General features: G+C 55.5%; 1 protein-coding gene across 6 annotated transcripts in view; it reads right to left on the bottom strand.

The window, feature by feature from the left end:
* TBCD (tubulin folding cofactor D) overlaps positions 1 to 24253 on the bottom strand; it is a 202876-nt gene that overhangs the window by 152262 nt on the left and 26361 nt on the right. For all 6 annotated transcript variants that reach the window (XR_010153175.1, XR_010153174.1, XM_024350788.3 and 3 more), the window contains 3 exons: positions 21142 to 21274; positions 3881 to 3926; positions 713 to 845 (listed from right to left, as the gene is read on the bottom strand). Coding sequence is in view for 4 of the 6 variants with exons in the window: in XM_024350788.3 (XP_024206556.1) it covers positions 713 to 845; positions 3881 to 3926; positions 21142 to 21274 (312 nt within the window). In the remaining 2 variants the exon portion in view is untranslated. The remainder of the gene's footprint in view (positions 1 to 712; positions 846 to 3880; positions 3927 to 21141; positions 21275 to 24253) is intronic.

Here is a 24253-nt window from a genome sequence, read left to right as displayed (position 1 = left end):
CGACGCACACGCCACCCTCCTGCCACGCTGACCGAGCCACACGACGACGCACACGCCACCCTCCTGCCACGCTGACCCTGAGCCACACGACGACGCACACGCCACCCTCCTGCCACGCTGACCCTGAGCCACACGACGATGCACACGCCACCCTCCTGCCACGCTGACCCTGAGCCACACGACGCACATGCCGCCCTCCTGCCACGCTGACTCCGAGCCACACGACGCACACGCCGCCCTCCTGCCACGCTCACTCCGAGCCACATGACGCACACGCCGCCCTCCTGCCAACGCCAGCTGCAGTTCTTCCAACTGGGAGATGCAGTCAGAAAATAACCAAAAGAAAACCGTTCCTCTCAAAATCAGAAACACTTCTAGGATTAAAGAAATGAATGAAAGCAGAAAACACTTGTTACTAACACATCTTCTCTGCCATCACCACTGGACACAAAAGCCACAGCACCAGCCACACCAGACGCTCACCTACGGCTCGGCCTGCCCTCCAGAGAGTGCCCCCGACTGTGTCCAGAACCAAGGCGCCTGCCTCCCCACCCCATGGCGCCTGCCTCCCCCACCCTGCAACAGGGCGACTGCCTCCCCACAGCACCTGCCCCAACAGCACCTGCCCCGCCCTCATCAATGGCGCCTGCCCCCCACAGCAACCCCTCCCCACCCCGTGGCCCTCCCCAGGCACCGCCCTCATGGTGCCTACCTCCATGCTGCCACCTTCGGCTTCAGGAATGTCAGCCCCAGTCGCTGCACAAGCTTCACCCCCAGCTTCCGCAGCAGGGTCTGGTTGCTCTCAGGGAGTCTGCAGCCATCGAGGCACCTGAGGACAGTGGCAGCTGCAAACAAGAACTGGACTCAGCGCGGGGAGGGCTGCAGGCATCTTCTGACTGCACCACCTGTGTCCCCGAAACCAAAAGCTGGCTCCACGGGGGCCTTGAGGCAGGAGACATCACCAAGACCCCCATCATCCCAAATCATGAACCAAGAGCTGCTGGAGTTGAACCTACTCGACTTCCTTGCTGTGAAGCAACATCAGTGGAGGTCAGGAGAGCAAGTGCTCAGAGGGCAGGGAGCCAATCTGAAGGGGGGCAGCACACACAAAGGCCCAACCGACCACAGGCACACTGCAGCCACGGAGACCCCACAGGCCACGGGCATGCTGTGGCCGGGGAGAACACACAGGCCACAGGGCACACTGCAGCAACCCCAGAAGCCATGGAGCACACTGCGGCTGGGGAGAACACACAGGCCACGGGGTTCCTGTGGCTTGCTCTGTTTTTCAGGGGGAATCACTTGGTGTCATGCAGTGATGACACTAGCAGGACAGGAGGCTGAGCCAAGGGGAGGCTCAAGGTAGCACTGGGCACAGCACGACAGGGAGAGCCTGCGAGCAGGAGACGCCCGGGTGCTGCGATGAGGGCAAGCTGAGGCCAGGAGGACAGCATTCCCGGGACAGACAAGGGCTGGGGTGGAAGTGCATGGCGGCTTCAGAGATGGGCTGGAAGTGAAATGGACAAGACTGCAACCAACTGACAGGGGACAGGAGAAAAAAAGAGAAGCTGAAGACAGAGCTGAGAGTTAGGTGAGGTGATGGAAGACAAGGACATGGAGGAAGGGGCAGTGGGGCGGGGACAGAGCAGGGGGATGGGGGCTGGAGCTGCAGTGCCCTGTGGGAAGCTCTGCCTTGAGGCTGGGAAATGACAGAAAGTGAACGTTCACCAGTTTTACGTGGGTGCCGTGACCTCGGGCAGAGGTGCCGTTTAACTCATAATGCTTGCCTATAAAACCAGGTCAGCTGAAAGAGCATCTGAGTAACTTCTCAGAAGGCTCTGACAGTGGGCACAATGAGCGTGGGTGACAAGCACGACAGCCCAAGAGGGAGCAGGTCTGTGTTCACGTCACCAAGGACGCTCCTCCCGCCGACAGGGCCTGGCAACGGCTGCTCGCGTTCTCGGGTGTGGTGAGGACATAAAGAGCCCCACCTTCCAGAGACATGTATGGAAGTGCACACAGGTGAGATGGCACTGTGTGTCCCTCCTGTGCGGTGCAGGGATGAAACGGGCCGCACACGAAAACTTGCACACTCCTGAGAGAGACACGGGGCGTGCACGCCATTCTCTCCTCTTTATACATGTTTCAAATTTTCCATAATGAAAAACTTTCAAAAAAAGAAAGTTATTCAAATTTGATATTCGGATAGTTTCTTTTTTTTTTTTTTTTTTTTTTTGAGAGAGAGTCTTGCTCTGTCGCCAGGCTAGAGTGCTGTGGCGCGATCTCAGCTCACTGCAACCTCCAACTCCCTGGTTCAAGGGATTCTCCTGCCTCCGCCTCCCAAGTAGCTGGGATTACAGGCATGTGCCACCATGCCCAGCTAATTTTTGTATTTTTAGTAGAGATGGGGTTTCACTATGTTGGTCAGGCTGGTCTCGATCTCCTGACCTCGTGATCCACCCGCCTCAGCCTCCCAAAGCGCTGGGATTACAGGCGTGAGCCACCACGCCCAGTCCGGATAGCTTCTAAAACACACAAAGGCTCTAAGAAGTTTCTCTTTTTCCAGATGGTAAACCTCTGCGTGGAGAAAAACACTGCCCTTATTTTCAGAAATTGAGGCTCAATCTAAAATTAAGAGAATTGAGCCAGGCGTGGTGGCTCATACCTTTAAGCCCAGCACTTTGGGAGGCCAAGGCAGGGCAGATCACTTGAGCCCAGGAGTTCAAGACCAGCCTGGACAGCACAGCAAGACCCCACTGCTAAAAAAAATTAGCCGGGCGTGGTAGAGCTCGCCTGTAGTCCCAGCCACTCGGGAGGCTGAGGTGGGAGGATGGCTTGAGCCCAGGAGGTCGAAGCTGCAGTGAGCTGTGTCATGTATTCCAGCCTGGGCAACACAGTAAGATGCAGTCTCAAAAAGAATAAATTAAGAGAATTAGGAAGAAGGCAAAAGAGGTGGTGACTGTGGCTATCAGAGGAACATGGCTGCTCCTGGGCCTCAAGAAGCCAGGTCCAACCTCAGATCATGACACAGGCTTTGCCCAGACCTCCCTCACGAGACCCCAGGCAGCAATCCCTCTTTATCAAAGGACTAGGAAAGTGACAAAAAGTCCAGTTATTACGCCTGTAATCCCAGCACTTTGGGAGGCCGAGGCAGGCAGATCACTAGGTCAGGAGTTCAAGACTAGCCTGGCCAACATGGTGAAACCCCATCTCTATTAAAAATACAAAAATTAGGCCGGGCACGGTGGCTCACACCTGTAATCCCAGCACTTTGGGAGGCCGAGGCAGGTGGATCTCAAGGTCAGGAGATCGAGACCATCCTGGCTAACACGGTGAAACCCCATCTCTACTAAAAATACAAAAAATTAGCTGGGCATGGTGGCAGGCACCTGTAGTCCCAGCTACTCGGGAGGTTGATGCAGGAGAATGGCGTGAATCCAGGAGGCGGAGTTTGCAGTGAGCTGAGATAGTGCTACTGCACTCCAGCCTGGGCGACAGAGCGAAAATCCATCTCAAAAAAAAAAAAAAGAAAAAAATACAAAAATTAGCTGGGCATGGTGGCAGGCACCTGTAGTCCCAGCTACTCAGGAGGCTGAGGCAGAAGAATTGCTTGAACCCAGGAGGCGGAGGCTGCAGTGAGCCAAGACTGTGCCACTGCAATCCAGCCTGGGCAACAGAGGGAGACTCAGTCTCAAAAAAAAAAAAAAAAAAAAAAAAAAAGTTCAGTTACTAAAACCCACAACAAAAAAAAGAACGATAGTGTCCAAACATACCAATGTACAGTTCCTATATCTATGAATAAAATGTTAAGGAAAGACACTTGATTGTATATGAGCAAACTCACATCACAAAGATATCGTCTCTTAAAAATAAACCTTACCATAGGGCAAACAGTCTTCACGTTTTCCATGTTTAAATATTTGTGCCTAAAAAAAAAAAAAAAAAGATTTTTAATGTTACAAATACAAATACAAGTTTAAAACATACACACAAATTGTGAAAACAATTCACATCTTTCAGAATTTTTATTCTAAACACTCACCACCTAATAATAAAGAAAACAGTTTCTGTACATGATAAAGTAATTATAAGAGACTAGTGAAATTATCTCCCAAAAGTTCATCTGAAAATAGGGATGCAATGATAAGTCCAGTCCTCTCATGGAGACTGCAGCCTCTCCACCCCTCCCTCATCAATGGCATCACAAAACGTGCCCAGGTTTAAGTTCAGGGCACTCCCAGCCTGGAAAAAGAAGACATCTCAGTAGGTTTTTAAAAATTATCTGCATATAAATAAAGTTACAAAGGATTAAAGTTACAGGCCAAACCATCTCACACAAAGGCCTCCATCTGCATTCATGCTTCACCAACAAATGAGAAGGGTGACCAGCTCAGCCCGTGTCTCACACACACACCTGGCAGCCCGGTCTCCACGATGCGCACACACGGACGTCATCACCTGGAGTCCATCAGACCAAACAGGAATATCAGATTTTCTCTCAAACACTGGTTCTAGCCCTCCTGAATTCTCAACCTGAGGTTTTACCTTCTGCTTTAAAGTCTGGAGGACAAATGCGACGATTCACATAAATATCCAAGCCTCATAATCAAAGAATCCTAGAAGTGAGCCCTTCTAAGAAAACGCGAATGAATTTCCTTTCCTTCAGAAAACAGAATTTCACAGTCAAGGTGAGAACTGCATCTGTCTCAGACTATCTGCACCGCACACCGCGCCACCCCTGTCCTGCTGTCGCCCACCACACGGAAAAATGAAGAAGCAGGTGCCGCCCATCAGGAGATGCTCAGACAAGGTGAAGAGGCTTTCACTAAATACTGGTGTCTTTTATTTGCATTATGAACCCTGTAAACTGCCTGATCTCGTACTTAAGTGTAGAATAGAAACATCTTCTTAAAAGGAGAGGGAACTTAGACTCTCTCCATGGAGCCCGCTGGGGGGCTCTCCTAAGCGCTGAGTGGAGAAGCAGCGAAGGCACACAGACCACCAGTCACACCTGTGGTGCAGATCCCATACCTACGAGCAAAACGGGAAGGAGACAGCCAGACAGACCACCAGCCACGCCTGTGGAGCAGAGCAGGGTCTCTGCGCTCCTGTTCCTCTGTCTGTAAAATGGGGCAGTGGCAGCACCCACCTCCCTGAGCCACTCAGAATAACACATTCACCAAGGTGATCAGAGACTTAGCCCCTTTCTCTTTAGCGAAATGGATAGTAACACGTTCCCTACCAAGTGAATGGAGATGATCCTTGTTTGCCCAAAACAAGTACTCATTTAACTTTAAGAACTCTTCCCCACCTTTAGTTTGTGTGAAATATAAAATCGAAAGTTAAATTATTTCACACCAGTCCAGATGTATCCAATTTAATATGTGTTTTAACCCTAAGTCATCGGTTTACAGAGCCAACACTTGCTGAGCAGAAACCGTAGGGCACAGGCGAGCTCCCCTCAACGGGACGCAGGGTTCGGGGGCAGTCGCAGGGCCAAGCACACACTCAAATTCCCTGGGAGGTGGGCTGACGGCCTGAAGCCCACCAGTGTGCAACGAGAAACCGGACCGCGCCTGGGGGATAAGAAGACAAGACACTTCACAGAGAAGCTGTCACTGCGGCCGGCTGGCCAGCTCAGTGGGGAACAGAGTTTGCCAGATGGACAATCAAGGGTCCCTCACCCACCACCTTGGTAGGCTTCCAACTGCCACAACCAACAGAGGCAGGCAGGAGCGATGCCAGTGACCCCCAATCCCAGGTCAGAAGCCTGGCGGCCTCTTTCAGGGCCTCTCCAGACACCTCCCCTTGAGACACTCCCTCCGGGAAGCCAGCTGCCATGCAGGAAGAGCCAGCTTCAGTCAAGGGCCCCGGCCGCACCCAGCCCTTCAAGGCACCTGCCACGTGGTCTTCTCGGCAGAGGCCCAGGCATCAAAGGGCAGTAACAAACGGCCCCCTGCACCCCACCCTGCGAGGCCACAGAATCGATCCATGCAAGAGTGCGGCGGTCACTGATGCCACCAGCTGTGGAGTACGTTGTTCCACAACAAATGAACCTGGGAGCGGCTGAAATCTCATCCTACAGGCAAAGAGCACCACCGTATCACCTGCAGCCACGGCCACATGACCAGATTCCAACAGCAGCGGGACGGAGAACCTGGGGATGAACAGTGAAGTGCTCAACAATGAAGACCGCTACAGAGGCTGCTGGAAAACCCCAGTGGGAAAGGCCAGAACCTAAACCAGAAGAGCAGCTGTGCAGCTGCGGGCGGACGCAGGACAAAGATCCGGGAAATGACCTCTCTCAGCAACGGGCTACCGTGTCCCCCGGTCTCTCTCGGCAACGGGCTACCGTGTCCCCCGGTCTCTCGGCAACGGGCTACCGTGTCCCCCGGTCTCTCTCGGCAACGGGCTACCGTGTCCCCCGGTCTCTCTCGGCAACGGGCTACCGTGTCCCCCGGTCTCTCTCGGCAACAGGCTACCGTGTCCCCCGGTCTCTCTCGGCAACGGGCTAACGTGTCCCCCGGTCTCTCTCGGCAACGGGCTGACGTGTCCCCCAGTCTTACTTGGCAACGGGCTAACACGTCGTCTGGTTTCTCTCACTAAATAAAAAGAATCCAAGACACTGTGAAATTCCTAGAGTGCCCTCACACATGAACGTTGTTTAGTTACTCAATTCCTATGAAGTGTAGTACAACATTCTCTACAGCAGACTAAGATACAAGTGGTGATGAGTGCTCGGGAAAGCAAGCATCATCTCTTGTAACTGGCCTGGATGCCCCACACCTGGAAAGGCCCAGCCCAGCTTCCACTGTCCCCAGCTACACACAGGAGACAGCACCAAGGCCAGGGCCCGCCACCATCTGCAGTAAGGGAGAAACCAGAACCCCATACATTTACAGGGCGAAGGGTCTTTTTCTCCTCACACTTCTCTCTACCCTGGGGACAGTTTCCAGCTGAATTACACAGGCAGCCTCCTGGGCATTCAGCACACACAGAGAAAAGCCCCAAAAGTTATCCACTTTCCCAGGCATGGGTGCAGGAGGGCAAAAGAGACGACAGGGAAGGAACGAGTCAATGAAGACAGGGCTGTGTTTCCATTTATTTCACTGAAAAGTAAGGCCATCTTCACCTGAGAAAGTGTGCAGTGTGCAGTGGCCAGTGCTCAGCGTGGCGGCGGGATGGGGTACCTGTCAGCAGGAGGACACGGCCAGAGAGAGCGCACTCTAGTCATCAATGGTCTTGGGTGCTCATAAGCTAGGCCATAAAATGGGGGGCACAGCCCACTTTCATGGAAGCATAATGGGAACCAAATTAAAACCACCTGCTGAAAAGCATACACTAGACAGAGGTGATGACACCAGGGATTAGAGGAAAACAGCCCTGCATGGTAAATGAGGAATGACTGCAGGTCTGTTTTTGTTGTTCTAGAAACCAGCACAGCACAAGCTGCAAACAAAAGGAGTTTCTCAGCAATCATCCTAACCCGCCCCACCTTTCGATGGCTACCCACCCAAGCTGGCTTCTCTGCAACGTGCGAGCCAGCTTCCCCTCCCCGGGGCATGTTCTCCAAGCCCAGTAAATCACAGGCTGTCGAGCTACTCGGGAGCAAGCTCACCCGCTGCCAAGCAGGAGATGCTGGTTTGAGGCTCCCTTCAGGCACTGCCAAATCTAGGCCAAGAAAAGCAACTCCACCCGAGGCCCTGGGAGAAGGGCCCCCACACCACACCAGTTCAGGCTTGGCTCTGGCTGGTAACACAGGCTTCTGAGAAGCTGTGAGTGCCGGCCGGCACTGAGGCAGATGGCTGAGACCACGCTAGCTCCGGGCCAGCGGGTCACCCTGTGGCCCCACATAACCATGCCGACTCGGCAGATGAGGAGAGCGAGTCTGTTCCCCTTTCTGCCATCCCGAGTCCTGCTCCGACACCAAGAAATGGTATCTTGGGAAGCAACCAATCGCATCCGTGCCCCCACAGGCTCAGCACATGGAGGGCAGCCATGTTCAAAGCCACTCTTGGGCATGCCACACGGAGGGGCCACAGGACAGGCACGGAAGAGGATCTTTAACACCAAAACAACCCTTTCCAGGCTAGAATGCCTTGAGAGCACAGCCCCAGGTCCGTGCCTGTGCTGCAGCGAGCCCACCAGGGCCAGGCCTTTCCTGGAGGGCAGTGAAACCCATGCTGGGCTGCACCCTGCAGGACGTGCAAAGGCTTCACTGAGGAACTCTGGTACGCTCGAGGCTCCCCTCAGCAGCAGGGCAGGAAAAGAGCCTTCCCACCACACCACTACTGGAACCCAGAAAAACCACAACGTCCAGTGCATTTGCTGGCCTGCAAAAACCAAAGCGAGGGACATCTTAAAGAGCCCCACTACCACCCCTAGAAAGAGCAGCGGTTGCCCTAGACAGGATGGGAGAGCGCTCGGAAACAGAAGAGAGTTTGTCCTCAAGGCGGGGCCTAGGGGGCACAGGTGGGGACAGGCCAGACCACTGCCTCCCCCAGGAGCGAGCACAATGCACTCCCCTCAGGACCACCACACATTCAGAGGAAAAAAGCCATTGACAGAAGTGAAAACTTTCATTGCTGGATTGGTAAATGACTGATTAGAATCAGAACCCCAGAGTGAAAAAATATAGTTTCTGACAAAATAAATTTCTGACAAATTATAAAGAATTTTAAGAAAACAAATATCAAAATGAAAACTAATTTCAGGCTGGGTATAGTGGCTCACACCTAGAATCCTAGCGCTTTGGGAGGCCAAGGCAGGAGGGCTGCTTGAGCCTAAGAGTCCCAGACCAGCCTGGACAACATGGCAAGACCTCATCTCTACTAAAAGTACAAAAATTAGCCAGTGTGGTGGCGTCCACCTGTAATCCCAGCTACTCAGGAGGCTGAGGGGGAGGATGACTTCAGCCCGGGAGGTGGAGGTTGCAGTGAGCTGAGATCGTGCCACTGCCGCCAAAAAAAAAGGTAATTTCACATAAAAATGCTTCAATAATCGAAATAATCACATCTAGCTTTTATCCTTCCAGAACGAAGTGTTATTTTTCACCAAACCTTGGACTATAAGGTAAACACTAATTACCTTCACAGGTGGGGGCCATGCAAGGCCCAGCTCCATACCCCAGCACCGACCTGGCAGCCCCTGACCTGGGTCCATGTCCTCCTCCATAAACCAAGGCAACACAGCTCTCAAAGAGAGTGTGGAAAACACAAAATGATTGTGGCTTCCTACGTCTGTCATTCACAGGCATCATCCTTCACCTAATTTATCAATCTGTTCATGACAGTGTATCGCACTAGAGTCCTACATCGTAGAACATTCTGGTCAATGAGGAACCACATATTGATAGTGAGCCCATAAAAGGATTTTATATATACACATATGTGTGTGTGTGCGCGCACACATGTATACACGTGTGTATATAAATATAATTTTTTTTTTTTTTTTGGAGACGGAGTCTCGCTCTGTCACCCAGGCTGGAATGCAGTGGCACAATCTCGGCTCACTGCAACCTCTGCCTCCTGGGTTCGAGCGATTCTCCTGCCTCGGCTTCCCGAGTCGCTGGGACTACAGGCGCCCGCCACCACGCCCGGCTAATTTTTGTATTTTTAGTAGAGATGGGGTTCCACCATTTTAGCCAGGATGGTCTCGATCTCTTGACCTCGTGATCCACCCGCCTCGGCCTCCCAAAGTGCTGGGATTACAGGCGTGATCCACCGTGCCCAGCTGATGATATATTTTTACTGTACCTTTTCTATGCTTAGATGTGCAAACACCACTGTGTTACAGTTCCCTGCAGTATTCAGCACAGTACAGGTTTGCAGCCTGGGAGCAGCAGGCCACACCACCTGGCCTGGGAGCAGCAGGCCACACCACCTAGCCTGGGAGTGCAGCAGGCCACACCACCCGGCCTGGGTGTGCAGCAGGCCACACCACCCGGCCTGGGAGCAGCAGGCCACACCACCTGGCCTGGGAGCAGCAAGCCACACCATCTATGTTTAAGTGCACGCTACGGTGTTCACACGACGACACTGCCCAACGACGCAGTTCTCAGGACTACCCCCATTGTTAGGGGACGCATGACTGTTTCATGACTCACTCAGCATTTTAAAATGTTCTCAGCAGCCCACGTAGTGACCTCACAGCCATAAACAGCCAGTAGCATTACAGTATTCCAGCTTAAACAACTCCCCCATCACTGAGCCTTCTGGCTGCTATTCTGAGCTCATTCTGCACAGCCCATCTTTGCATGACAGGGACCAATGACTGCGCTCCCGTTCAGGTGTGTGTGACCACCTCTGGGGTGTGCCCCCTGCCCAAAGGCAACAGTTCCCACAGAAGAGAGGAGCAGCGAGCCCACACACCTTCCAAGGCCCAGCAAAAGCTCGCAAAAGTGAACCACCACAGAGGTAAGATGCTAGAAAAGAGGTTAATGATCCATGGCCGGGCACAGTGGTTCACGCCTGTAATCCCAGCACTTTGGGAGGCCGAGGCAGGCAGATTACAAGGTCAGGAGATCGAGACTATCCTGGCTAACACGGTGAAACCCCATCTCTACTAAAATACAAAAAAATTAGCCAGGCATGGTGGAGGGTGCCTGTAGTCCTAGCTACTCAGGAGGCTGAGCCAGGAGAATGGCGTGAACCCGGGAGGCAGAGCTTGCAGTGAGCCGAGATTGCGCCACTGCACTCCAGCCAGGGCAACAGAGCGAGACTCCGTCTCAAAAAAAAAAAAGATGCAAGAGACACAATTCCTGCCACAGAAAGCCTGAAAACAAACCAGACAAAATAGAATCGTATGCAGCTCCCAAGCCACCAAGGAGGCCACGGGCTCAGCAGCAAAGGGAGGGCAACGGCGGCAGGGAGACCACAAAGAGCAGTGGCTTTGCAGGGACCTGAAGGGGCATTGGCCTGGGAAGCAGGGGGCTCAGGCTCCAGCGTCTGAAGTCAGAGAGGGGTCTGAGCTTCTCTGCAGTGCAGGTGGGGGTGGCACAGCTCTGAGCCCAGCAGGAGGAGGATCCACCAACCAAGAGGCCAGTGGATGTGGTTATCCACTGTGGACACCATGTGGAAGAGAAAAAAGGAGACACATAGAGGCAAGGAAGGAAGAACGGGCAGAGACAAGGACAAGGCTGTGCTGATGCCACATCTCCCCCGGACGGCGCTGCTGACATATGCTGGGGGCGGCAGGGTGCACAGGGGTCCCACGGGCTGGCCACTGAGCAGCTCTGCCAGGGCAGAAACAAGCGTGAGGACGGAGAGCATGGCTGAGAGCCACCTGCCGCCTGGGGAGCCCATGGAGGCCGGCGAGCCAAGCAAAGACACCAGGACACACGGGGGGATGGGGAACCCCAGGCGTGGGCCACAGCCTGAGCCCTCCTGCTTCCGAGGCCAAGATGAGGCCACCCACTACCCAGGCCACAAGCTTCCAAGGCCACCCTTTACCCAGGCCACAGGCTTCCGAGGCCACCCTTTACGCAGGCCACAGGACAGCAGGTGTGCTGCCAGGATCAAGGGCACAGAGGCAGCATGGGACAGAGTCTGGCACTCTATGAATGGATGGCTCACACCCTCCACCAGCACCTTTACTGCAGCCGACAGCCACAGGAGAGGCGGGAGGGTAGTCGGGGAGCCCAGGGCCTCCAGAGGGAACACTTCACAGAAGGAAATGGCTCCCACCTGGACCAGGCGGCAGAGCGGGACAGACTCAGGATGACGTGAAGCACAGAGCCATGTGCTGGGACAAGGACCCCCAGGACAGGGTGGTGGCGCAGCCACATGAGAACAGATGAGCAGTGAACCAGGAAAGGAGACATGTCAGAGCCACATCCACACAGGCATGTGTGAGCGGACAGCGGGAGGGAACACGGCGTCTCGGGGATGAGCCCGGCTCCTGGGCCGTATGCACGGACAGCAGCACAGAAGCTCCCGTTTGTTGCTGGGCTCCCGCGTAAACAGGCCAGGAGGGGAAAGTGATGGCACAACAGGTGTGACCTGGGACTTGCGGGTTCTGAAGTGTCACACGCGTACCCAACGGGTCCACAGAAGGAGGGCTCGAGAACCAAGGACAGAAATCAGGTAATAAAGGTCAAGGGTGAATCAGAGCTGAGATATCAACAGCCAGGGCCAAAGCCTGAGGGACATCTGCCTTAGAGGGAAGGTGCCTCTAAGGTGACTGTGTGGGCAGTGAGGCATCACGGGTCTGTGAGCCAGGTGAGGGTGGGGCAGGTGAGAGGGCAGGGGCACCCCAACCTGCACAGGGGCCACAGGCCAGGACGACTGGGGCATGGGCCACTGAGACCCAGCTCTAGGCCACTCAGCAGCAGCCCAGCCCAGCTCTCTGCCTGTCTGTTCCTCATCTAAGAACTGAGGGGGGTGAGGCTGGTGACCCGCCAAGCCCCCTCCCCGTCTAGCACATGACCCCGCGACGGGCTGCCTGTGAGCACACGTCTGCGAGCAGGTCGCGCCACCTCAGCAGGGATGGGCCAGGGCTGATGGGGACTCAAAGGCGTGCGGCTCACCGTGCAGGTTTCTGTAAGACTCACGGCACTCTGCCCGCCCCACATAAAATGCTGAGTGATGGGAAATGAGTGTTAAGAGCTGGCTGCTCCAGGTCTTTCCTTAACGCCACGAGGAGACCGAACCAGCGTGGCCTGGGGTACCTCGTTTCACCCAAATGCTACCGGAGCATGATCTCTGGAAAGTACCCACATTCAAACTGCTCTTGTCCTATTTTCTCCATCCAAAACCTTGCCCCAAGAGAGCACTACAACTAAAAAGGACCACGTGGGTCATCTTCCTCTGGCTACACTGAACCCTAAAGGAAACAGTAGGGTGCTGTTCCCCAAATCTGAAGAGAAATCAAAGCCTAAATGTGAAATGTTTTAGATAATCAGCTGTCTTCTTTCATCTTCAAAGACTGACTGTGCTAATTAGCCTCACACCAGCCTCTGCGGTGAGAGGTCTGCTGCTTCCCTCCCAGGTGGGGCGGGCGCTGGTGCTCACCCTGGCCTCGGGTCACAGGAGAGACGGAGTCAGCAAAGGGCCTGGACACAGCTCACAGCAGCTCAAGCCCTGGTTCCCGGCCCACACACTCTTGGCCACAACCACTCCTACTTGGGGACCTGGCTGCTTTTATTAACTATAAAAAAGCAGAGTGGCTTCAGCACCTCTCTTCACAAGGGCCGAGCGGGAGCTGGGAGTGAGGCTGACAGTGCCAGCGTTCTTTGGCTTTCTTGGTGTTTAATGCTGTTGTGTGTGACTATTTTATCCTTTAACAAGAGTTGTGCTTTTGTCAATGATAAAAATAAAAAGAAACCGCACTGCAAAGGGGAGACTCGAGCCTAACAGCCGATAAGGGGAAGAGCATCCTATTACCAATTTCATAGTCAACAGCCCCATCTCGCAGTCCGAGTCCCCCAGCCCCGCCACCGCCTCCCAGCCATTGTGAGAACACACAGGGAGAAACCCACTCCACACAGTCGACAATCTTCCAATCAGAGCACTAGAAACCAAGAGAGCACAACTATCAATCAGCAAGCAGAGTCACACATGAAATGACAGCCATTTTCCTTTTTGTAAATTTTTTTTTAGATGGAGTCTTGCTCTGTTGCCCAGGCTGGAGTGCAGTGGCGCCATGTCGGCTCACTGCAACCTCCGCCTCCCGGGTTCAAGTGATTTTCCTGCCTCAGCCTCCCAAGTAGCTGGGATTACAGGCGCGCACCACCACGCCCAACTAATTTTTTGTATTTTTAGTAGAGACAGCGTTTCACCACGTTGGCCAGGCTGGTATCAAACTCCTGGCCTCAAGTGATCCACCTGCCTCGGCCTCCCAAAGCGCTGGGATTACCGGCATGAGCCACTGTGCCCAGCCCATTTTCCATTTTTAATGTGTTTTACTCCTTCCGTGAATTTCCTCAATTTGCATTAATCTTAATGCTTAAATTGGGACTAAACCAAAGGGTGTTTTTAAAGCTGAAGTACAGGGGCCTTCCAGGGAAATTACATTGCCAAACACTTGCTTCCCTCCCACAGGAGTTAAAAACCCTCACTGCAAGGGAACTACGCTCCGAGGGAAATGAAGATCAAATCCTGGTTTCGATGGTACTTGTTGAGAGTTCACCTGTTTCGCCCACAGTAATGAACAGGTGGATGACAATGAAGCCAAGTGCATCAAAGGAAACAGATGAAACCCTAAGCAGAATCCACCTGCAAGTTTCATCATGTACAGCAGGCGCCCGGCCTCTGCCTGCAGCTCTGCCAAGCCCAAGGTGAAACCTCCCGCCCGCTCAGCACCCAGCACAACTTCCTCCTGCTGAGGCAACCTGGATCAGACCAAACGGACCCTTCCAAGAGACAGACGGAAACAACACACATGGCTCTGGAAAGACTCGAGATGCTCCAGCAGCCGCCCAGGGCTTCAGACGCTCTGGAAGGGACGTGCTGGCCCCAGGAGCTGCCAGAAGCCCGGCCCCGCCAGGCGTTGCTTCACGGCAGTTTCATTCATTCCCTTCCCAGGGATTTCAGCCGGCTGCGTCAGACAATTGCTCACTCTTGCTGAGGGCAAATCTCTGAATGGTTCTGAGGTGCTGCTGCCAAACTGCCTGGGTGCTCTGCCCTAAACGGCAGGACAGCACGCCTCACTCTTTGCCAGCATATGCCGGGGGATGGCACAGGGCTCGGCTCTCCTAAGCCTTTGAGAAGACCTTTTTACACCTCGGGAGGAAGGGGAAAAACGAATGTCTCTCCACCTCAACGTGGAACTTGGAGATGTCAAAATAAAAAGCACTTCCCCACTCCTGGCTGGTTTGACTTTGGTACAGGAATTCCCACCTGTCCCAGCAGCTAGGAGGGGAATGGGGCAGCGAGCCGTCCCGCCCACCCACCCTCTGGGTATTCCAAATGCAGGCTGTGTAACACGTGCCTCCCACTTGGGATGGAAGAACAGAAAACTTGGGAACAATCTAGAGAAAACCAACAAGATCATCAAAAAAAAAAAAAAAAGTAAAGAACCTAACCCACGACAAAGAAACTGCAGAACTAGACACATGTGGCCACAAGACCCTCCCAAGCCGAGAAGGACTCGGAGCCCTGCACCCAGGGGACACCGTGGAGCCCTCCAAGGCAGCCTGAACGCAGTGGCCCACAGCCCCTCACCAGGAGGCTGCCTCTCCCACAGCCAGCCTGGCTAGAAGGTGGTGCGCCTCACCTGCCTGCAAGTCCCTGGGCAGCCACAGCTGGCTCCAGCCCCAAGGCTGGGATATCCTGCTGACCCAACAGCATGGGGTGGGGACAGGAGAAGAGGGGAGGCTCCCAGGCCAGGCTGACGAGAGCTGCAGGAGACCCCTAGAAGCCCGTGAAGAGACCGGACAGAGATCAAATGTGCCTCCCCTCCCAAAGCAGCACCCACACTCGGGGCAGGGCTAACGGCCTCCCCTGCAGAGGCACCACACTCAGGGCAGAGCCACTGGAGACAACCAGCTCTGGTCACATCCTGTTAGACCTCCCATGTGCTCCCCTGACCTGAGATGTTTTTCCCCTACAGCACTGAGTTTTATCAGGGATTTCATTAAGGTTAAATTTCTAGGGATGAGGGAATCCTAGAGGGCAGAGAAGCCCTCGAAGCCACCTCAGATCCTGTGAGCCACAGGTTCTATGGTGGGATCGCCACCTGGTTCCAGGTGCAGATGATTATAAGGACACTGCTTTGGCCCCCCACGGGCTGGTAGGCTGGGTAATTCTTCCCCACCCAGAACACGATCATGAAGGCCGTGAAGCTGAAGAGCTGCTTACACAATATTCCAAGAAGCAGGTGTGTGGGACGTATCCACATGGATCCTGACACACATGTAGGTGCCAGCATTGTCATTTCAACAGTCCTCAGGCCAGATGGTCCCAGTCACAGCATGGACCCCCTCCCGCTGCGATGGGTGGGATGCAGTGGTCCCAGTCACACAGCATGGACCCCCCTCCCGCTGCGATGGGTGGGATCCAGTGGTCCCAGTCACAGCATGAACCCCCCTCCTGCTGCGATGGGTCGGATCCAGTGGTCCCAGTCACACAGCATGAACCCCCTCCCGCCGCGATGGGTGGGATCCAGTGGTCCCAGTCACACAGCATGAATCCCCTCCCACCGCGATGGGTGGGATCCAGTGGTCCCAGTCACACAGCATGGACCCCCTCCCGCCGCGATGGGTGGGATCCAGTGGTCCCAGTTACACAGCATGAATCCCCTCCCGCCGCGATGGGTGGGATCCAGTGGTCCCAGTCACACAGCATGGACCCCCCTCCCGCTGCGATGGGTCGGATCCAGTGGTCTCAGTCACGCAGCATGGACCCCCCTCCCGCTGCGATGGGTAGGATCCAGTGGTCCCAGTCACACAGCATGAACCCCCTCCCGCCGCGATGGGTGGGATCCAGTGGTCCCAGTCACACAGCATGGACCCCCCTCCCGCCGCGATGGGTCGGGTCCAGTGGTCCCAGTCACACAGCATGGACCCCCTCCCGCCGCGATGGGTGGGATCCAGTGGTCCCAGTTACACAGCATGAATCCCCTCCCACCGCGATGGGTGGGATCCAGTGGTCCCAGTCACACAGCATGGACCCCCCTCCCGCTGCGATGGGTCGGATCCAGTGGTCTCAGTCACGCAGCATGGACCCCCCTCCCGCTGCGATGGGTAGGATTCAGTGGTCCCAGTCACACAGCATGAACCCCCTCCCGCCGCGATGGGTGGGATCCAGTGGTCCCAGTCACACAGCATGGACCCCCCTCCCGCCGCGATGGGTCGGGTCCAGTGGTCCCAGTCACACAGCATGGACCCCCTCCCGCCGCGATGGGTGGGATCCAGTGGTCCCAGTTACACAGCATGAATCCCCTCCCGCCGCGATGGGTGGGATCCAGTGGTCCCAGTCACACAGCATGGACCCCCCTCCCGCTGCGATGGGTCGGATCCAGTGGTCTCAGTCACGCAGCATGGACCCCCCTCCCGCTGCGATGGGTAGGATCCAGTGGTCCCAGTCACACAGCATGAACCCCCTCCCGCCGCGATGGGTGGGATCCAGTGGTCCCAGTCACACGGCATGAACCCCCTCCCGCCGCGATGGGTCGGGTCCAGTGGTCCCAGTCACACAGCATGGACCCCCTCCCGCCGCGATGGGTGGGATCCAGTGGTCCCAGTTACACAGCATGAATCCCCTCCCGCCGCGATGGGTGGGATCCAGTGGTCCCAGTTACACAGCATGAATCCCCTCCCGCCGCGATGGGTGGGATCCAGTGGTCCCAGTCACACAGCATGGACCCCCCTCCCGCTGCGATGGGTCGGATCCAGTGGTCTCAGTCACGCAGCATGGACCCCCCTCCTGCCGCGATGGGTAGGATCCAGTGGTCCCAGTCACACAGCATGAACCCCCTCCCGCCGCGATGGGTGGGATCCAGTGGTCCCAGTCACACAGCATGGACCCCCCTCCCGCCGCGATGGGTGGGATCCAGTGGTCCCAGTCACACGGCATGGACCCCCTCCCGCCGCGATGGGTGGGGTCCAGTGGTCCCAGTCACACAGCATGAACCCCCCTCCCGCTGCGATGGGTGGGGTCCAGTGGTCCCAGTCACACGGCATGGACCCCCCTCCCGCTGCAATGGGTGGGATCCAGTGGTCCCAGTCACACGGCATGAACCCCCTCCCGCCGCGATGGGTGGGGTCCAGTGGTCCCAGTCACATGGCATGGACCCCCCTCCCGCTGCGATGGGTGGGATCCAGTGGTCCCAGTCACACAGCATGGACCCCCCTCCCGCTGCGATGGGTGGGATCCAGTGGTCCCAGTCACACGGCATGGACCCCCCTCCCGCTGCGATGGGTGGGATCCAGTGGTCTCAGTCACACGGCATGGACCCCCTCCCGCTGCGATGGGTCGGGTCCAGTGGTCTTAGTCACAGCATGTACCCCCCTCCCGCTGCAATGGTTCGGGGAGCTGCGGCAGTTGCCACACCCCATGCCACCAGCCGGGTAAGGCTCATGGTCTTCCACACGCATGTCATACTTCTTGGCAGTAGCGGCCCATTCTTCTGGGGTCTTAGGGACCTAAGAGCGTGTCCTTGGTCATGTGGGAGGCTGTCTGTATACCCAGCATCACAAACATTAAGGTGAAGCTACCAGAATTCCCAGGACCCCCACCCTGGCCACTGCCATCTTCCCCTTCTTCATGTTTCCTCAGTGAGACTCAAGGCAAAAAATGAAGAATCCAATTGCACCTAAATCCACCACCTTTACCAGAATTGCCTAAAACACACATTCCCTGAGGATCCATGGACCAATGGCACAGTGAGTACATCTGAGACCTGAGTCCTCCCTGCCCTACCCCTCCACCCCCGTACCCTTCAAGGCCAGCCTCAGCCTGCCCTGACCTCCACGATAACAATGAATCCTCTTTAGGCATTGAGGACGCTGCCCCAGCACAGCTGGAATGAGGGGCACCTGGGGACACAGACGGCACATCTGTACCTGCAATGCCCAAAAATGCCTGGCACGAGGAGGTCCTCTATTTCATCAGTACGACAGGTATGCCACCAGAAAAATCTTTTTAGAAAGACTTCAGAAAGATGAAAACATTCCAAATTTTGTTTAAAATTTTATTAAAAACTAGTGTTGTGTACCCAAGGGTACTGAAAGTATTAAGTTGGGTTTGTTTTTTCTGTTTTTTTTTTCTGGCAGAGTCTTGCTCTGTCACCTAGGCTGGGGTGCACTGGCATGATCTCGGCTCACTCAACCTCTGCCTCCCAGGTTCAAGCAATTCTCCTGCCTCAGCCTCCGGAGTAGCTGGGATTACAGGCCCATGCCACTATGCCTGGCTATTTTTTGCATTTTTAGTAGAGATGGGGTTTCACCATGTTGGCCAGGCTGGTCTCGAACTCCCGACCTCAAGTAATCTGCCTGCCTCGGCCTCCCAAAGTGCTGGGATTATAGGCATGAACCACCGCGCCCAGCCTGAAAGCATTAAGTTTAAACAAAAACTTGCACATGAAAGTTCTTCACAGCGTAATTTGTAAGAGCAGAAAATACCCACACGCTGGCATATGGAAAAACCCACACATTGGCTTATGGAAAATACCCACACGCTGGCTTATGGAAAATACCCACACGTTGGCTTATGATTCAGCCATAAAGGGAACGAGGCACTGACAACACCACAGTGCGGATGAACCTTGGACACATCGGGCTCAGTGAAGGCCAGACACAAAAGGCTGTGTCGTGTACGACTCTGGTGAGGTAAGATGTCCGCAACCAGCAAGTCCACAGGGACAGCACATGGATCCACGGCTGCGGGGGCTGGGGAAGGTGAGGGACGGACTGCTCGGTGCAATCAAGGTTTCTCTCACGATGATGACAGTGTTCTGAAGTTAGATAATGGTGATGACCGCACAGAAAACTACAGAATTGTTTACCTTAGAAGGATGAATTACTTGTGGTATGTGAATTATATCTTGATTTTTGAAAACTGCTGAATCTGTCACATTTATGTGGAGGTTGAGGGGAGGCCTGAAGAAAACAGACATCACCTGGGCAGAGCACAGGCTCCAGGAAATACGTCTGCAGTTTTCTCTCACACGTCTGAAACCCTTTCCTCATTTGAAAGGCTGCCCTCCTGAAGACCACGGCAGCATGACCGGGAAGCAGCAGACACTGAGGACACTTCCCAATTCCCCCTCAAGAAACGTACGCCCCCACCCCAGGCTATCACTCCCACAGCCCCCCTCCACCCAACTGACAGCCTCCCACTCCCTGGCAGAACCTGCCACGGCCAGGACAAAACCGCGGACAGGAAGATGATACCACAGACAGGAAGATGACACCGCAGACAGGAGCATGCCGCGGACAGGAAGACGACGCCGCGGACAGGAGGGCGCAGCGGACAGGAGGCCGCCATGGACAGGAGGGCACCGCGCACAGGAGGCCGCCGCACACAGGAAGACAACGCCATGGGCAGGAAGACAACACTGAGGACATGAGGACGTCTCTGCGGACAGGAGGACGCCACCGCAGACAGGACGATGCCACAGATAGGAAGACAACGCCGCGGATAGGAAGACGACGCCGCGGATAGGAAGACGATGCTGCGGACAGGAGGACGCCGCCACGGACAGGAGGACGCCACGGACAGGAGGACGCCGCGGCGAGGTGGCACTCGTCATCTCCCCTAAAACGCACTCCAAAGTGTCCTTCCAGGCACGGTGGCTCAAGCCTGTAATCCCAGCACTTTGGGATGATCACAAAGGCAGGAGGATCACTTGAGGCCAGGAGTTTAAGACCACCCTGACCTACACAGCAAGACCCTGTCTCTATAAAATGTATTTTTTAAACAAGAACAAAGTGCCCCGCTCCTCAGAGGGACCACGGGCTCCACAGCGTGAGACAAGGATGAGAAGTGCTCTCAAAGCCTCACCCGCCGTAATTAAAGAGAGAAGAAGGCGCTGAACCCACCACGCCAAAGGCCACAGCCGGCTGCCAGCTCCCCCTCCAGGAGGCTGACCAGGGAGCTGCAGCCTCCAGGAGGCTGACCCAAAAGAGGCTTTGCCCTCTTCTGAGACTTGACCTTTCCTCCTCGTTAGCACAAGAAAAGGTAACACAAGAGACAACCAGAGCGAAAGGGCAGGGAAAGGGCTGGCAAAGGGCTGCAGCCAGGGCACTAACCAGGCACCTGCAGGCAGAGGCCAGGGTCTGTGTCCAAACGAAGCAGTCAGGAACATCCAACCCGAGCCCAGTGCAAAGGAACAGAATCAAGTTTCAACTCACCCACCTTGTTTTATTAGAGCTCGTTCAGTCTCTGCACTTACACAGGAACTAAGCAGCTCAGATGCGGAGAAACCTACCCCGGGGAGCCCCGGCTGCGTGGCACCACTGCCCTCTGCTGGCAACAGGTGAGGCTCCAAGCCCATCCACCAGCACCAGCGCAGAAACCAGCCCTGCCTGAGGCAGGACCCAAAGCAGAGGGAAAAGGAAACTGCCCAAGACCCTGGCCCGGTTAAATCAATCCCACGGGGTTCCAATTAGTCAAGATGGAATCACAGGTAACATCATTCCGTGGTCCCCATGTAAGGCGCCATTTCCCTGCTATCTCCACAGCCCCTGCGGGCAGCACTTACCAGGGCCTGCAGCGTCCCATCCATGGTGATGACCCCCTGCATGGTCTGGAAGGAGGAACGGGCCAGGTTGCACAGGCTCCAGTCCAGGAACTCAGCCATCTTGCTTTGCTTGACATCAGGACGTGTGATAAATCTGCCAAAAGGATACAGCTCAACCAAGGCCTCAAGCACTGAGACCTCGCCCACGCCTCACCAGCCCACCCCACACACACCCACCTCCCCAGGCCCTCCCACCTCACGCACCCTTACACCAAGATGCCAGCTCTGTACTGAGTCCTGTCCTCCTCCAGCTAGTTCCTCCTCTCTCCAACCCTAGAAACCAAGTCGCTGCCCTGACCAGGGCCCTCAGCAGCCGGTTCCCCACCACAACCTCTCAGGTCGCACCCAGACCTACTGCCCATCCCCTCCCGCCTGCCCCCTGCACCCCCCCAGTTTTACCTGTCCCCATCACCGCCAGGGAGCCCCTGCCCACTTCTCAGCCCCTCCCTCCTCCCTGGACCCAACTCCGCATCCCTTAACCTCAGGACACCGTGCCCACGTGCAAGGCCTGGCCCCGGCAGCTGGGCCCCAGCCCCTCGGACCTCCCTCCCCCACACCTGCCATGCGTCTTGTGCACAGGCCTGTTTCCACAGCCAGCCGCTCGTGTAGCTTGTGCACAGGCCTGTTTCCACAGCCAGCCGCTAGTGTAGCCCCATGAAAGTCTTCCCTGTTGGACTCGGCCTCATGTTCCAGGCAGTGCTCACACTCCCCACCCCTCTTGCAGCCCGGCCTCAGCGCAGGACACCTTGAGCGCACAGAGCTCCCAAACCAAAAGCCCAAATCTGGCCGGGCGCAGTGGCTCACGCCTGTAATCCCAGCACTTTGGAGGACGAGGAGGGGCGGATCACGAGGTCAGGAGTTCGAGACCAGTCTGGCCAAGATAGTGAAACCCTGTCGCTACTAAAAATACACAAAAAATTAGCCAGGTGTGGTGCTGTGCGCCTGTAATCCCAGCTACTCAGGAGGCTAAGGCTGGAGAATCGCGTGAACCCGGGAGGCGGAGGTTGCAGTGAGCCAAGATTGTGCCACTGCACTCCAGCCTGAGCGACAGAACAAGACTCTGTCTCAAAAAAAAAAAAAAGCCCAAGTCTTCCTTTTTTTTGAGATGGAGTCTTGCGCTGTCACCCAGGCTGGAATGCAGTGGTGTGATCTAGACTCACTGCAACCTCTGCCTCCCAGGTTCAAGCAATTCTCCTGCCTCAGCCTCTCGAGTAGCTGGGACTACAAGCTCACGCCACCATGCCCAGCTAATTAGCCCAGATCCTCCTTATTTCTCCACCAGCAGTTCATAGGCCAGGCCCCCAGCTTGCCTCCATGATCGAGACTGGCACTGCCACACGGAGAACAGACAAGGCCCTTCCCTCCCACAGCTGACACTCTGGAGAGAAACGACAAACAGCTGGGGACTTCCAAAGTGCAAAGAAAAGTCACGAAGGAAATGGGAGGGCAGGGCCTTGTTAGAGAGAGGACGTGAAGCCACAGAGCTCAACGAGGGGGGGCTGCAAAACCTGGTAGGAAAGTGCTGCTGCCCAGGGAAGCAGGAGAGCCAGGGCCCAGGGCAGAAGGGAGCCAAGGGAACTCGCGAACTGCAAAGGCAACATGGTCGGAAGCAGAGCAGCCGAGTGGGAGAGGTGCCGGGGACAGGACCAGTAGTGGCTAAGCCTGCCCACCTCCTCTTTAGGCCATGCCGGCAGGTCTGACTGGCATCCTAGCCACACCTTTATGGGGGGGGGGGGTGAGGAGACGGCAGTGATGCCAGGAGGGAGGCACCAGGCGCTCCCTCAACAGCCACAAGGCCACCTCCCGGAAGGGACACTTGGGAGGGCCAGGAGGTGGAAGAGTCCACGTGGGGGAGTGCCCCATGCAACGTCCACGAGACAGCTACATGGAGACCCCAGGCAGGGTGAGACGTGGAAGCTGGAGCTGCCAGGCTACGACGCCCACCCTCCCTCCGGCCCCCACGTCATCTCCACTGCAACTTCAACTCCGGCCATCCCACCTTCCCGGCCCTTGTTCCAGCACATCCATCCAGTTGGCCTGCACGAGAGCCGGCTCCATGCTTCCGTGGGGACAAGCCCTCTCAGGGCACTTAACACACAGGAGACAGCCACGCACATGCCATCCTACTCGGTCATGGCCCTCACAAAACAGAAGCGCTGCCCGGCTGACAGGACGGCTGGCATCTGCCAACTGCTCGTAACAGCAAGGACCTCTCCCCTCCGCCACTGTCCCTGTGGAGCACGCTTAGGGAGGGGCTCAGCATGAACAATGGGGAAAGAAGTCCCTATTTCCAGAAAGTAAAGAATCATTTGGCTGGGCACAGTGGCTCACACCTGTAATCCCAGCAATTTGGGAGGCGGAGGTGGGTGAATAGCTTGAGTTCAGGAGTTCAAGACCAGCCTGGTAAACATGGTAAGACCCCCATCTTGGCCAGGCGCGGTGGCTCAAGCCCGTAATCCCAGCACTTTGGGAGGCCAAGGCAGGTGAATCACGACGTCAGAAGTTCGAGAACAGCCTGTCTTGCACCCCATCTCTACTAAAAATATTAAAAAATTAGCTGGGCATGGTGGCACATTCCTGTAATCCCAGCTACTCGGGAGGCTGAGGCATGAGTATCACTTGAACTCAGGAGGCGGAGGTTGCAGTGAGCCGAGATCGCACCATTGCACTCCAGCCTAGCAACAGAGCAAGACCCCGTCAAAAATAAATAAATAAATAAATAAACCCCATCTCTAGAAAACAATACAAAAATTAGCCAGGCGTGGCTGGGTGCAGTGGCTCATGCCTGTAATCCCAACACTTTGAGAGGTCAAGGCGGGTGGATCACCTGAGGTCAGGAGTTTGAGACCACCCTGGCCACTATGGTGAAACCCCGTCTCTACTAAAAATACAAAAATTAGCCAGGGGTGGTGGCGCACACCTGTAATCCCAGCTACTCAGGAGGCTGAGGCAGGATAATCACTTGAACCAGGGAGGCAGAGGTTGCAGTGGAGCTGAGATCACGCCACTGCACTCCAGTAGAGCCAAAATCACGCCACTGCACTCCAGCCTGGGCAACAAGAGCAAAGCTCCG

Source organism: Pan troglodytes, chromosome 19, assembly GCF_028858775.2.
Source record: "Pan troglodytes isolate AG18354 chromosome 19, NHGRI_mPanTro3-v2.0_pri, whole genome shotgun sequence".
In the NCBI taxonomy this organism is placed as follows: Eukaryota; Metazoa; Chordata; class Mammalia; order Primates; family Hominidae; genus Pan; species Pan troglodytes.
Note: the sequence above shows the minus strand (reverse complement) of the source record. Positions and strands in the feature narration are given on the sequence as shown.